This window comes from Vigna unguiculata, chromosome 3 (genome assembly GCF_004118075.2).
Source record: "Vigna unguiculata cultivar IT97K-499-35 chromosome 3, ASM411807v1, whole genome shotgun sequence".
NCBI classification, from domain to species: Eukaryota; Viridiplantae; Streptophyta; class Magnoliopsida; order Fabales; family Fabaceae; genus Vigna; species Vigna unguiculata.
In genome coordinates, this window is record NC_040281.1 from 8,269,663 (window position 1) to 8,283,382 (window position 13,720).

The 13,720-nt window shown below is 34.8% G+C and overlaps 2 protein-coding genes and 2 non-coding genes across 5 annotated transcripts; 1 reads left to right on the top strand and 3 right to left on the bottom strand.

The window, feature by feature from the left end:
• Positions 1-225: 225 nt before the first annotated feature.
• Positions 226-3,229, bottom strand: LOC114176683 (pentatricopeptide repeat-containing protein DOT4, chloroplastic-like). Its single transcript, XM_028061795.1, has one exon. It carries the CDS (start codon positions 3,110-3,112, stop codon positions 476-478), a length of 2,637 nt encoding a protein of 878 aa, XP_027917596.1. The 5' UTR covers positions 3,113-3,229; the 3' UTR covers positions 226-475.
• Positions 3,230-3,386: 157 nt separating this feature from the next.
• TRNAE-CUC lies at positions 3,387-3,459 on the top strand. Its single transcript has one exon. It is a non-coding gene; the product is annotated as a tRNA-Glu (tRNA).
• Positions 3,460-3,968: 509 nt separating this feature from the next.
• On the bottom strand, positions 3,969-4,038 carry TRNAE-CUC. Its single transcript has one exon. It is a non-coding gene; the product is annotated as a tRNA-Glu (tRNA).
• A 533-nt stretch (positions 4,039-4,571) lies between these two features.
• On the bottom strand, positions 4,572-8,522 carry LOC114179141. 2 transcript variants are annotated; one of them, XR_003603433.1, is made up of 4 exons: positions 8,297-8,522; positions 7,255-8,009; positions 6,597-6,764; positions 5,128-5,262 (listed from the first exon to the last, which is right to left on the bottom strand). XR_003603433.1 is itself a non-coding variant. In XM_028065372.1 (3 exons), exons 2-3 carry the CDS (start codon positions 7,971-7,973, stop codon positions 5,043-5,045), a joined length of 939 nt encoding a protein of 312 aa, XP_027921173.1. In that variant the 5' UTR covers positions 7,974-8,009; positions 8,297-8,518; the 3' UTR covers positions 4,572-5,042. The 2 variants fall into 2 exon arrangements, 1 of the variants encoding a protein (XP_027921173.1); XM_028065372.1 differs by lacking the exon at positions 6,597-6,764 and having other exon boundaries at positions 4,572-5,262; positions 8,297-8,518.
• Positions 8,523-13,720: the final 5,198 nt, after the last annotated feature.

Sequence of the window (13,720 nt, forward strand, 5' to 3'; positions counted from 1 at the left end):
CTTCTCACGAGTCGAGATTGGTCAACATTATCAGTTCAGAAAAAGAAAGTTGGAATCTAAAAGCAAAATGAGATCACTCGCACAAATCATAAATATGTCACAGTGCCAATGATCTATCTCAGAAAAATATGTTACATCTGACTCCTAATTACAGATATTCGGCCTCGAAGCTATTCCAACTAAATATAGATCTTTAGATAAGTCATCCATGAATAACATCCTTTCTGGCTAAGGAAATAAAATTGCCTCTGGCATGACCGTATAAACTAAAAAATCGTAGTCTCAACCACTGATTCTACACAAGTATTACCATCACTTCTACCTACATTTTGGCAATGACCTTGTATTCTAATCTGTAACGAGTCTTACATCAGTAAATGAACTGTGATTGCAAAATATGCAGCTATCAATTCACGTGAAGAGGAGGATACATTGACATTGGAGAACAACCCTTTTATAGAAATTTTCAAACGATTTACCAGAAACCTCTGCAAGAGCATACACCATCCTTGAAATGGTGAAACCGGTTTGAATCTCGCAACACAATATCCCTCCCAGTTGTCTTGGACATCAACTTCCCCATATCATGACAGTCCTTACATACTCTAAGATTCTTGGTTACCCTAACAGTCTTCCCAGGAGGCAAATTTAGTACACCAAAAGCCATGGCTAATTTCTCACTGTGTCCACAGAGAAGCACTTCCTTATTCATATCATCGGCATTAATTAATGCATACCGCATCTTATTAGAGTAGTCTACCCTATTCATTTTCATCCTCAGTTTTCTCAGCAATGAGTCTATCCTTTTGGCCTGAGGGTGGGAAGTATCCCCAGCAACAAAAATGTTAAACTTTCCTTGAATCTCAATCCAACTACAACCTTGATCCTTTTTAAATCCCCTCTTACCTATCTTTCTTTGTAACTTTTTTACTTCTTCCAACTTTTCCGCCTCTGCATAGACATTTGCTAGAAGAACATAATACTTTGTGTTCTCTGGCTCAAGCTCAAAAATATGCTCTGCTACTTTTTCTGCTAGCTCCACATCATGATGGACCCCGCATCCAGAAAGCAAAGCACCCCAAATTGCAGCATCTGGTTTAATTGGCATAGTTTCAATGAACTTGTATGCCTTGGATAGATTTCCAGAGCGAACAAGGAGATCCACCATACATGCATAGTGTTCTAACTTAGGCTCAATGTTGAATTCACTTCTCATTGAATTAAAGAATTTCCATCCCTCTTTCAGTAATCCAGAGTGACTGCAAGCGTAGAGTATTGAAGTGAAGCAGGAATCTTCAGGCTGAATACCTGCTATCCTCATCTTTTCAAATGTGGAAACTGCCTCCTTTCCAAACCCATGCATGCCATAGCCAGCAATCATAACAGTCCACAAGATGATATCCTTTTTAGGAATCATATCAAAAAGTTGTTGTGAAAGAACTACTAACCCACACTTCACGTACATATCAACAAGTGCACAGGCAACTTGTAAATCTGAAAAGTACCCTTTTCTCAATATGTGCCCATGCAACTCTCTACCTTTCTCTACAGCTGCTAAGCCTGCACAAGCTGGAAGGACACAAGCCATTGTAATGCTATTAGGCTTCAATTGCTTTTGCATGTCCACAAACAGTTCCAGAGCTTCATAGGGAAGTGAGTTTTGTGAATAACCTCCAATCATCGTGTTCCATGAGACAATATCTTTGACAGGAATTTGAGAGAAAATTAAACGAGCTTCTTCCATGACTCCACATTTTGCATACATATACATGAGAGCATTAAAAACAGGTAAATTCAGTCCCATGTTGTTCTTTTTAATGAAATTGTGTATATTCCTTCCTTTATCCAACGAGTTGCTACAAGCACAAGCATGAACCACACTTGAGACAGTATAAGCATCTGGCTTAAGACCTTTGCTTTGCATTTCTTCAAATAATATAATGGCTTCATCATACAGACCTTTCCGTACATAAGCAGATATCATCGAAGTCCAAGAAACAACAGAAGTTTTACTCATCTTGGCAAAAACATCAGTTGCACCTTTTAAATAACCACATTTAGAATACATGTCTAGTAATGTGTTGTCAAACACGACATCCCCGCTACAGCCAGTTTTCACTCCGCAAGCATGAAGAGCTCTACCGAATGAAAGCTTGCCAACGTTTGCACAAGCCACAAGAACGTTAACCAAGGTGACCAAATCCATACCAAACCCGAAATTCAGCATCTGAATGAAAATCTCAAGTCCATCCCAGGAAAACCCATTTAAAACACACCCACTAATCATAGAATTCCAGGAAACAACATCTGGGTCACTCAATTCATCAAACATATTATGTGCACTCTCAACATCACGACATTTAAAATAAGCTGCAATTAGAGAGTTAATAACAGTATTATCAGAACCAAAACCTAGTTTAAAAGCATACCCGTGAACGCTTTTACACGCCCTTATCTTTGCCAATGCCGTATAACACTTCAATATACAAGTAAAAGTAAAGGGATCCCCTCTCATACCCAACTTCTGCATTTTCCTGATAAGACTCACAGCTTCCTCGTAATTTCCAATCTTTGCATATTTAGACATCAAAAAATTCCAGAGATAAATCTTATCATTGAGAATCCCATCTAATATTTGTCTCCCTGACACTAAATCACCACAATGCAAATACATGAAGACTAGCTTTGCCCCCAAAATCTCATCAATTTCCATGCCGTTGGAGATGATAATGGAATGAACCCTCTTTCCATCTTCCAAAGACTTCAGCTCGGCACAGAGCTGCAACACAGAACAGTAAGTTTGCAGCTCAAGTTCAGACATTTTTGAAATTTTGAGCAATTCCATGGCTTTTCTGAGATCACCCATTTGGCAGAATTTGCGAATTTGTGCATTCTTATCCATGGCTACGTTGTAGGTGGGCTTGGACAAAGTTGCAGAGACAACGACACTGCTACTGCAAGAAAGGACAAATTTGGGAGGTGGCAGACATGTTGTCCAAGATTGTCGGAAGAAGATGAAGTAATTGGGAGATTTTGCATAGTTCGACTTGTTTCTAGGATTATGATAAGTTGGATAAGTGTTCAACGGTGCTACGCTTTTAGTTTTAGACATGATTGGCTTTGCTCTTCCTCACCCCTCCAAACAAACAACACTGATACCACTATTTATACCTACACTACACCATCAAATTACGCCTTCTTTTCCTTCCAATCTTCTCACCTATTGTCATCTTATGCCGGAACAACCTTTTTTCTTAGATAATTTTTACTTCTTTAAATTTTATCAGAAATATAATTTTCTTTTAAATAAAATCAACCAGAACACATTTAATCTACTTTAAAATATTAACACAACTATTAATTTGGATTTATTGAAGTGCCAACATTCCGTTGTAGTCTAGTTGGTCAGGATACTCGGCTCTCACCCGAGAGACCCGGGTTCAAGTCCCGGCAACGGAAATTTGTTTTTTGCATCATTGCACAGTTCATTTGTTCATTCTTTTACTCTTTTCTTCACTTACACATTAACGATCAACATGACTCTACTATATTGTTCCACTTTAATCTTATCAAATGCACTTTGGTCTGATGATTTTGTTTGCAAATGATGTAGCCTACTCTACTAATAATAGAATTGGTGCTGAACATTTTCAGGGATATGCTTTTCCTCAATTAGTTTGCTGGAACGCATGCAAATTTAAATATACAAAAAATAAAATTGTTTTTGGATCTTGGCACAATTATTTTTTCATGCTTTTACTCTTTTCTTCACTTACACATTAATGATGAACATGACTACTATATAGTTCCACTTTAATTTTAATCTTATCAAATGCACTTTAGTCTCATGATTTTGTATAGCCTACTCTACTGATAATAAAATCCGTGCCGAATATTTTCAGGGATATGCTTTTTCTCGATTTGTTTGCTGCATGCAAATTTAAATATAAATAAAAAATAAAAAAAAATTCCGCCGGGACTTGAACCCAGGTCTCTCGGATGAGAGCCGAGTATCCTAACCAACTAGACTACAACGGATTACTGATGTAGACATTTCAATTATTTCCATCCAACCCATTAAAATATAAATACACAAGATGTTGTAATTTTCATGGTAAACAAAACTCACTCGCACAAGATATTGCAATTTTCACTTTTTTAATTTAAAAGGAGGTCTATAGTCCATTATTTAGTTCCCTTAGCACGTGATCAAGCCCGTGACAAACCTATGATCTTCCAAATATATAGTTGACCCTACTAGGATTTCATTTTATTTTTTGTAATATTATACGTATTATTATGCGTGTACATTTGAATGTAACACCCGAAACATGTTTGTATATTAATTTAATCCATTGCTTAAAAAGTCTAGATCTGTCACTAAACATAATTTTTATCAAGGATTTAATCTTAGGCATAAAAATGTATCATGACCATATGTACCTTCAAAATTAAGGCAAGAGTTCGAGTATATTGCTTTTGATTAACTTTAAAAAATGCTGACAAAAGCAAAGTTACTTGGATTAGAAGCTAGAACACTTGCAAACAAAAAGAACACATAAACACACTGATGACGGATGATATTGGATTCTTTGAACTTTATATTAGCAGACAAGCCAACAGATATAGTAAAGAAAGAAAAGAGTGTGCGAAGGTAAAAAAGAGAAGAGAAATCAAGGAGAGGCTTCTTCTGTTTGCTTGTTTTACAGCGAATAATTTAGTGTGTCTAACATATAACATCTATGCCACAAGTAAATATCTTCTTTGCTTTTCTCCCTCATAAAATTGATGCCGCTGTTATATATATATATTTCAGTACACCACACGCACTGCAATCCAAAGAATGCTGCAATAAGGAAACAATTTGGCCATAACTTGCCTAGTTGGCAAGTTTCTTTACAACAAATTTCAAGGTACATACCCTGAAAATGTGAAGTTGGTCATGGTTATGCATTGCCACCCCATCTGAGAAAGAATATGCCATGAACTTCAATGACATACACTCATCATATAGGCAAGAAGAGTGGGGTTGGCTTCCTCCACTAGAACATATTTACACGAAAGAACCATGGTAGAACAAAAGCTATAACCAGGCATGCCATTAAGAAGTTACAAAATGGTTGTCCACGCCAGCATCCACCAAACCTTCTGGATGAGGTATCATCAGTGCCCATGAATCTAGTATCATTCCATTCTTCCATCAACACATGATCAGCAACGTCCGATACATTTTTTGCTGTCTCACCACATATTTCACACAACCTGTGATCACGAAAGGTTATTAGAGATCGTGAAAGAACTAACATAGAACAATAGGAACCTCAGGAACCTCGGACTAGTTTGCATTTAAATAAGATTAACCATGATCGATGATAACATTCTTATAACCATGTAAATGTTTGCAATTTTCAGATAAAAAAAAATGTAAATGTTTGCAAAAAGCACGCGTAAACTCTTCTGTCTCAGTTCAATAAGCAACAAAGATTTTCAGACTTTAAAAAGAATAAGCTGCGAGTATATACACAAGATGTGAATGGGAAAAAAAGTATTGACTCGGATGAGTTAGGGTTCAATGGCTTTCAAATTCTTAAGGACTTAAAAAGACAGAGGTACATGCACGAGTAATTTCAAACACATTTAAGTTATGTTACCCAAACCAATGGTATTTTCAGATCGTTCAACAGGAGCAGTTGAAACGAGAACCGCACAAATTTGAATTGAGCTTACATCTGAACAAACATTTCATAATTTGAATTTTGAAGTAAACAATTTTGAAACAGTAATAGCAACCTTGACAAACCTATAGATAGAAGGCAAGTGGAGAGAGCTTCTCATATTACTTTGTTAGATTAGACTGATTAATATGCAAGGGCAGAACCTTCTCCACCTTCGACCAAAAAAAGAACACCAAAAGAATCTAGGTTCCACTAATCAGTTCTTGCACTATGGCCTCTTGGGTTCACTATTATACTTGCAACAGCACCAAAGGAATTATCTTGAATTTTCCACTAATTAGATGTGGATCCGGAAAAACGCATAAATTACAGATTGATGCTGGAACTAAAGAAAAGCAAGCAAGAGAAGGGTTTATAAGTGGACAGGTCACTAATTAGTGAAAATGGTGAAAGTCACATTGGTACCATACCCCCAGAGTTTCTTCTCTAAGAAGAATAACAATTATTTCAAATGTGAAATATGGCAACATTCTGACTCATCATGGAAATCGTTACAGACGAAAGACAATCTTTCTGGCCTACAATCTTCTATGTATACAATTTTTTTTTCTTTCTATAGGAAGGGGTGGAACCATGGAGGAAAACAGAAAGGAATAGGAGGTACGTTGCAATATATTATTCTTTTATAGGAGATGAAAGTATAAGCTTATTTTTTCCTAGTTCATTCCGCACATATAGCTGAAAACAGAAACAGAGGATTCAAAGAAACTTCATGGAGAACAAAAGCATTTTCTGGACCAGACATCAACATGAAAAATATATGCAACTATACCAAACTAAGACCTGGTGCCATTATTTGGAATTTGGGATGTCAATTAACCACAGCTCGCAACCAACAGAAGCCAAGCTATTAGCTAATACCTCAGAAGGAAAAGCAACTGAGTGTTTGTGGAAGCATTTGCCCAAGCCCAACTCACCCTTCATCTAAGTCAATTACTACTAAAAACTCCATGTGTCAAGGTGCATAATAAGGATGATATGGTTCTCCAGTTTGCGATGTTACCAGCAAAAAGGTGAAACAGCAACGAGCTACATGCAATAACCAACTGACAAATGATAAGCAATGAAGCCGGTTTCAAAAGTTCAGACTCAAATTTAAGAAAACTTTCGAATTAAATTTATATAATAAGAAAATAGAATTGCAATAATAATGATAACAGTAACACTAAATCTATATGCAAAAGTATGCCGCAGAGTTTCAAAGATTTAACAAGACAAGACGTGACAGAAAAAATCAACAAAAAAGAAATAAAATTACAAATTATTGAAGAAATGCACATCCCAAGTCGGTTTCTTTTTGAGAAATTGTACCAAGTAGGTTACAGATACTAAATAATCAGAAACGTAGAAATTCTCAGGAATCCCTATGCCATTTTGAATTCAAAATAAACGGGTAACACAGCAGAAGATGTTCCATTTTGCAGGCATTAACACACAAAACAAAACAAAACAAAACAAAAAACGAAGATGTTGATATGCACAATAGAAATAAACAAGTACTAACAAAAGCAGTAGTTACCTGTTTCCTTTAATCTTGAACCATGCCTCAGCACAATGACTATGAGCAATGCCTAATTCATCTTTACAAGCACAACCAAGCTGAATCAAATCTGTATTAGTAGTAGTAGCACTACTTACAGTGCCAACAGCTTCTGCTTCTAATGGTTGCCCAGAGGCCAGATGGCAAATCCTACAAATCAATTCACCTTCCAGATTCTCACTAAAACCGTCGCAGCTGCCACGGTTTATATCAATCACACATGAATTTTTATCGATGTCAGAAACCCCTTTTGTCACTTTCTTGGATACCTTGCTCAAACCTGAATCATTAGGTTTTGCTTCCAATGTCCTATTTTCTCCACTGACACAATCAATCTGAGCGGAAGGATCTATTACAACACAAGTCTCGGGTACTTCCCCACTAATCAAATTTCTTGAACTATAACTGGTTCCTTGATCAACCCCATGTAATGTATCATTAATTTCTTGAGGGCCACCCAGGTTCTGATCATTATCTTCTTGCAGCCCATCCTTTAGCTCCACATTCAAACCAAGACCCTTACACATATTTTCTGTAGTCACATCTTCCCCACTTACACTAACGCTTTCACCTAAGTTATGCCCACCTCCTGCATCAATTGCATTTCCTTCCACCAATTGGTTGAAATCCTCACCCACCCTTTCATCATTATGATCCAAAACTTCACCACTGCCTTTGCTTTTGGCCAGATCCATCATCCCAACACCAAATTCTTCCACTCAATACTTCCAAACCTGAAAAGAAACTCGTGACAGTATAAAAAGCATGTCTCCCACAGTGATAAACCCCACCAGGAAAAGCAAAAGTAAATAGAAATATCTGATATTTACAGAGGATGAACAATGTGACCAAAGTAAACACGGACAATACACATCTAAACGACCATTTAATGTTGTGAGACACAACCTTCAAACATCGTTACAAAAACATAAACACACGCAAAAGAAATGGTAAAAAATGAAACTTGGATCATCAGCAGTAGGATGTTTCACCGAAATGAGACAGAAAGAGGAGGGTTTACCTCAAACATTGGATTTAAGAATAAAAAAAGAAACTGGGTATGTTTGAATGCAGACACAGCGCGTTAAAGCTCTAGGCTATGCCTCTGGTTGTGGCTGGAGTTGGAAGAATGGACAAAATTATGATTATTTATATGTATGAAAAGTAGTAGCAGGGTTAGGTGAAGAAAGTAACTGGGAAAATGGTATCGAAATTGGAAAATAGATTGAGTGCGTTTGAATCATTTGATGGAATGGATTAGTGTGTAAAGCAAAGGATAAGAAATTGAGGTTTTTGTCTTTATTCCCTGCTTTTACACTAAACCCTTTTACTTTAGCGACATGCATTAGCAGCACACTCAAAAACTTGCAAAAATAATCATAATTGATTTTGTCATTATAATATTTAATTAATTTCATTTTTTAAACATTAAATATTTATTTGAAATTAACTATGAAAACTTACAATATCAAACTTGAAAGATAAAATAATTTTTAAACTCTTTACAGAGGATAGAAAGCATGGAGAGAGAGAAATGATTATGGATTCTTTGATTTAGGAAAAGAAAATACAAGGAAAAAACATAATAGAATTGACTCTTTTCTTTCTTTTCTTTCTTTTTTCTTTTTTATCAAATTAATTAAATCACGCAACTTTCCAAAAACAAAAATCTATTCCTCTCACATTTCTATTTTACCGAAGAACAAGTTAATTTTTTACCTCATTCATTCTCCATTTTTATTCCCTTTATTTCCTTAATCTAAACTAAATACACTTAAAAAAGTGAAAAAAAAAATCATTTACAAATTTATGACATTGATTTTAATATAATGTCAGTTTAAACAGAAGGAATACAAGGAGTATTAAAAACATCTTGAATTAAATGCCTTTAAAGATTTCCCATTTTACGTTTTAATATTGAAATTCTACAAAACAATGTGATATTATATAAAACATAAAATGTTATAACTAATGAAAATATAATTTAAATTAGCAATCCAGTGGAATAATTTTCGTTTTTTTCATTTTTTTATTGGTTTTGGAATTTTATGCAAGATAGTGAAGGGTGTGCACACTTTCAGACAAGTTGTTCTGTTTTTATAATATTTTTACAGTTATTTTTTCATTTTCTCTATTACATCAGTTGTCTTATTAAAAAATTATAACATAGAATATTATCTTTATCAATAAATAAATAAATTTTTAAATGTTTGTATGATACCAATGATTTGTCAGTGCAACTGAGACTTTGTAACTAAATTTTAATTCATTAAAATTTTGACGTTTCAGTCAACAAACCAACTATGAATAGATAAATTATAAACCACAAGGAAATTGGTATTTTTGTAACTAACCAGGGGAATTTGGAAAACTATAATGACTTTGTACCAAATTTTTCTTTTACATATAGAAAAAAAAAAGTAAACTTTTATCTGTTTTTAAAATATCCACATAAAACCATTATACTGATCAAAAAGAAAAAAAAAACTGCATTATTAGTCATGTCATCAAAAGTATGACATGTATGATAATATTCAGTTTGCGGTACAGCTCGGCATAATTTACACAAATAGATAAAAAGCTAAGTATATTTTTCAGTAAAATCCTACAATTTAAGATTTTTTTTTTTCACAATATAGTTTTATTCATACCTCATTCACTCAATAAACGTATTATTCCTGTGTTGTAAATACAAATAATAATGATTTATTTAGAGGTGCTAGAAATAAAAAAGTAATATCTAATTAAAAACTGAAAACGGCAGTCACGTTAGTAAAATTTCATAAAGTAAAACTGTAATTGTTTTTATTTAGAGGGTATTGATATCATTTTATTATTTTTCAATAAAACTGGAAGAGAAAATTGAGAAGTAATTATGAGTATTATATATGAAAAGTAAATAACGTAAGCTAAACTACTAGGGAGTTAAAAAAAATGATAGGATAACTCTGGAAAAAGAGCGTTTAGTACAGGTAAATTTGTTTCATATTAAATAACTGGAAGGAATTATCATTTATTTATATTTAGTTAGTTAAGAAAATATTCTTAAATATATATATATATATATATATATATATATATATATATATATATATATATATATATATATATATATATATATATATTATGGAGAATATATTTTACCATATTAGTTGGAACAATGAAAAAGATACGATGCAGGTATGAGTCTATTTTATTATGAACCCAGAAGTGTGCTTCTTATTAAAAAAAGTCCTAGAGCACCACAAAGCATGTGATAACTGACAACATCGTTTAGTCAATTATTAAAGAAGTAGAAAAGTGATTAAAGTGTTGTTCATGGGATGCTGTTTCTTTAACATGGAACTCTTGTCAAAATTTGTGAGGTATGCTTAATTAACCACAATTTGAGTGTTAAAAGGGAAGAGAATAAACAATAACATATTCCCCTCTTGCTTGCTATTTCTTCTCACATGATTTTCATAAACCGATATTTGAATTAACAAATGAATATTAGTAAAGCCAAGAATCAAGTTAGTTTCAAGATATGCGTTTCTGAGAAAATGGAGAAAATTAAGTATCTCTATTTAAACAAAAATACCTTAACCAAGTTCCCATAAGTCAGAATCTTAAGAAAAAAATTAGCAGCATTTATACTTACATACTGTAATTATTAGGAAAAATAATGATATGTTTCAAATCATTAAATAGTCTCATATCAGTCAAAAATTGAAATAAAAAAACAACTGATATATATATATATATATATATATATATATATTTACTTTCTTAATCTTTTATTCTAAAAAAATCTTAAAAGAAATACCAAATTTCAAAATGGACGTGTTAAAGTGTGTTCTATAAGAATTCTCAATACTCTTCCACAAATTTAGAGAATTTGGATATTTCTTTACTAAGTTAAAGATTCATCATTTTATATGTTTACCAGAAGAGAGAGATTCACTACATTTTGATGCAAGAAGTCCGCATCTTTATGATATTGATTGACGGCATGTTTCAACCTTAGAAAAAGGTGTAGAAGTATTTTTTATAATCAGTTCTTTTTTAAATTCTGATATACGCGGACAACACTGTCCTTCATTAATGTTTGATTTAATTAATTGTTTAGACCTTCTAATATAATAAACTGTATTTTTTATTTATAAATATTTTCTTTTATATATCTATATATATTTACATATTTATTCGTATGTTTGAAATGATTTTGTATAATTGTAAGATCCACTTTTCTGGTATTATGTTAAAGGGCAGGGTCTTAATTTTTGGGTCTAAGGATTGGTCCATAGGGTACCCAAAACTCCTAAATCAGCCTTATTCCTTTCATTCTCTGCACCTATCAGAAAAACAACAGTCTCACTCTCTCTTCTCCCTCCAATAGAGTTCTGGTAGGGTTTGGCTCTCATTCTTCGTTGAGCTAGGAGAACTCCATTTATTACACATAAGTCAATCCCCAACTAATACTTCCTCTTTTCTAGCTCTGTTGTTGCAGTTCCAACTAGAGTTCTTTTAGTAATTCGTTTTTTGTTCTAGTGTCAGTATTCCAGCATGCAAATCAGTTCTTGGATCTGTAGTAATCCTCTAATGTGTGCTTGTACCTTCCGCTAGCATTCGTCCAGGTAAGGGAAGCTAGAACCCTCTTGTTTGGTGTGATGGTTGTTATCTTGCTTGTGTTTCATGATTTTCGAGCTTATATGTTGCTATGAATGTATGGTATGGTTGGCATCATTGTTTAGATGTGAATATATGGCTGTTGCAGGATGAACAGTGGCGAGACCCGACACTCTCGCCCAGGCGACCAGGCCTCGCTTAGGCGAGACTTGCAGAGACAGACCCAGACTCGCGCTCGAGCTCTCGCCCAGGCGGAGAGCTTTCGTTTGGGCAAGACACCATCTCGTTCAGGCGAGAGAGGCTCGCCTAAGCGAGGACGAGTGGGGGTTTGAGGTTTGTGTTGTAGGCGTAGCTCAGGCGAGGAAGTCTTTCTTTTGGGCGAGGGACATGCTCGCCCAAGCGAGTAGCGACTCGCTTAAGCGAGAATCCGCAAGCCTCGCAAGGTTCCCTAATGACAGTCTCGCTTAAGCGAGACCCTATGGCTTGAGCGAGACTGGCACGAGATTTCTTTATGCAACTGTACCTTTTATGTTGTTGGGGCCTTAATTGTATGTTTGGCTTGTTATGCTTTACCTTGGGTATAAACTGTATGAATTGAGTGACCATGTATGAATGAGATGGAAATTATGATTCACGAGTTTTGGCATGATGTGAGCATGATGTTTGTATGGGATTGGTTCACAGAATTTAACATGATGAGTTGGTTATGGAGTGGATATGAAATATGGAGGGATTCATGGAAAATGAATGATGTTCCTTGGCATGGTATTGGCATGATGTACGATTCTATTTTCATGGCTTTGGGAAGGATGAGTTGTGGTTGACTAAATATGAGATACGAATGAGGGATGATTACAAAGGTTGATATGATATTGACATGTGTGGTGAATATTACATGATTGATTGGATATGTATAGTATGTGGTCAGTACGTAAATCCTTGGGATCTCTAGGTGAGAATCCAGGGTAGTGCTTCAGTGGTCGGGACATAATTCCATGGCCCCTGTTAGTGGGTGTCCATGGTGGTGTCCCATCTATATAATTTGGTAAGGATTGCATCCTGACACTCTAAGGAGTCAGTTAGTCTCACTTAGAGCGGACTGACTCATGTGGTGAGAGTAGTAGGAGGCCTGAAATTCATTAAGGGCTAACCTTGTGTGTGAGGGAATTGATTCATTGCAACATTTGTAACACTTGTAACACATAGCTCGGGGGTGAGCAGAGGTATCCACCACAAGTGCAAGCATCCGTTGAATCCGACCATATTATATGTATCCAGATGAGTCGAGTCGAGTCTTAGTGTATTGATTTGAGGAGTCGTAACATGATTGGATGACGTGTGTATAATTGACTGTGGAAGTATATCTGATTGTATGATAAAACCACTTTTGGCTCTAGCTTACCCTTCTGCTATTGTTGTGTGTTCTGTTGTGTGGTACTCTCTTTTGCGATAATCATCAACTTGTTGATGTGAGCAGATGCGAGGAACACCCGTGGTCAACAGGGAGGTGATGGTTCCGCTGCTTAGCTTTGGGATTGACCTCTACTTTTGGGCTTCTCATTTAGGGCTAAGGCCCGTGTATTGCTTTCTCTGAGAATTTGCTTACGTCAGTATACTCTTTTATTCTCACTTCTTATGCTATACCATGTGACATATTGTTTATTTAGCTTTATTAAATAAATGGGATGTTACAATAATTGTATTTAGTTTTTAAATTAAATAATAAAGTAGTTTGTCTTCGGGAAAATCATATAAAACTTTCTTATGTATGAAAATTATACTATAAATTTAATTTGAATAATCTCTGTCAACTCTTGTTATTGAATATCTTTATTTA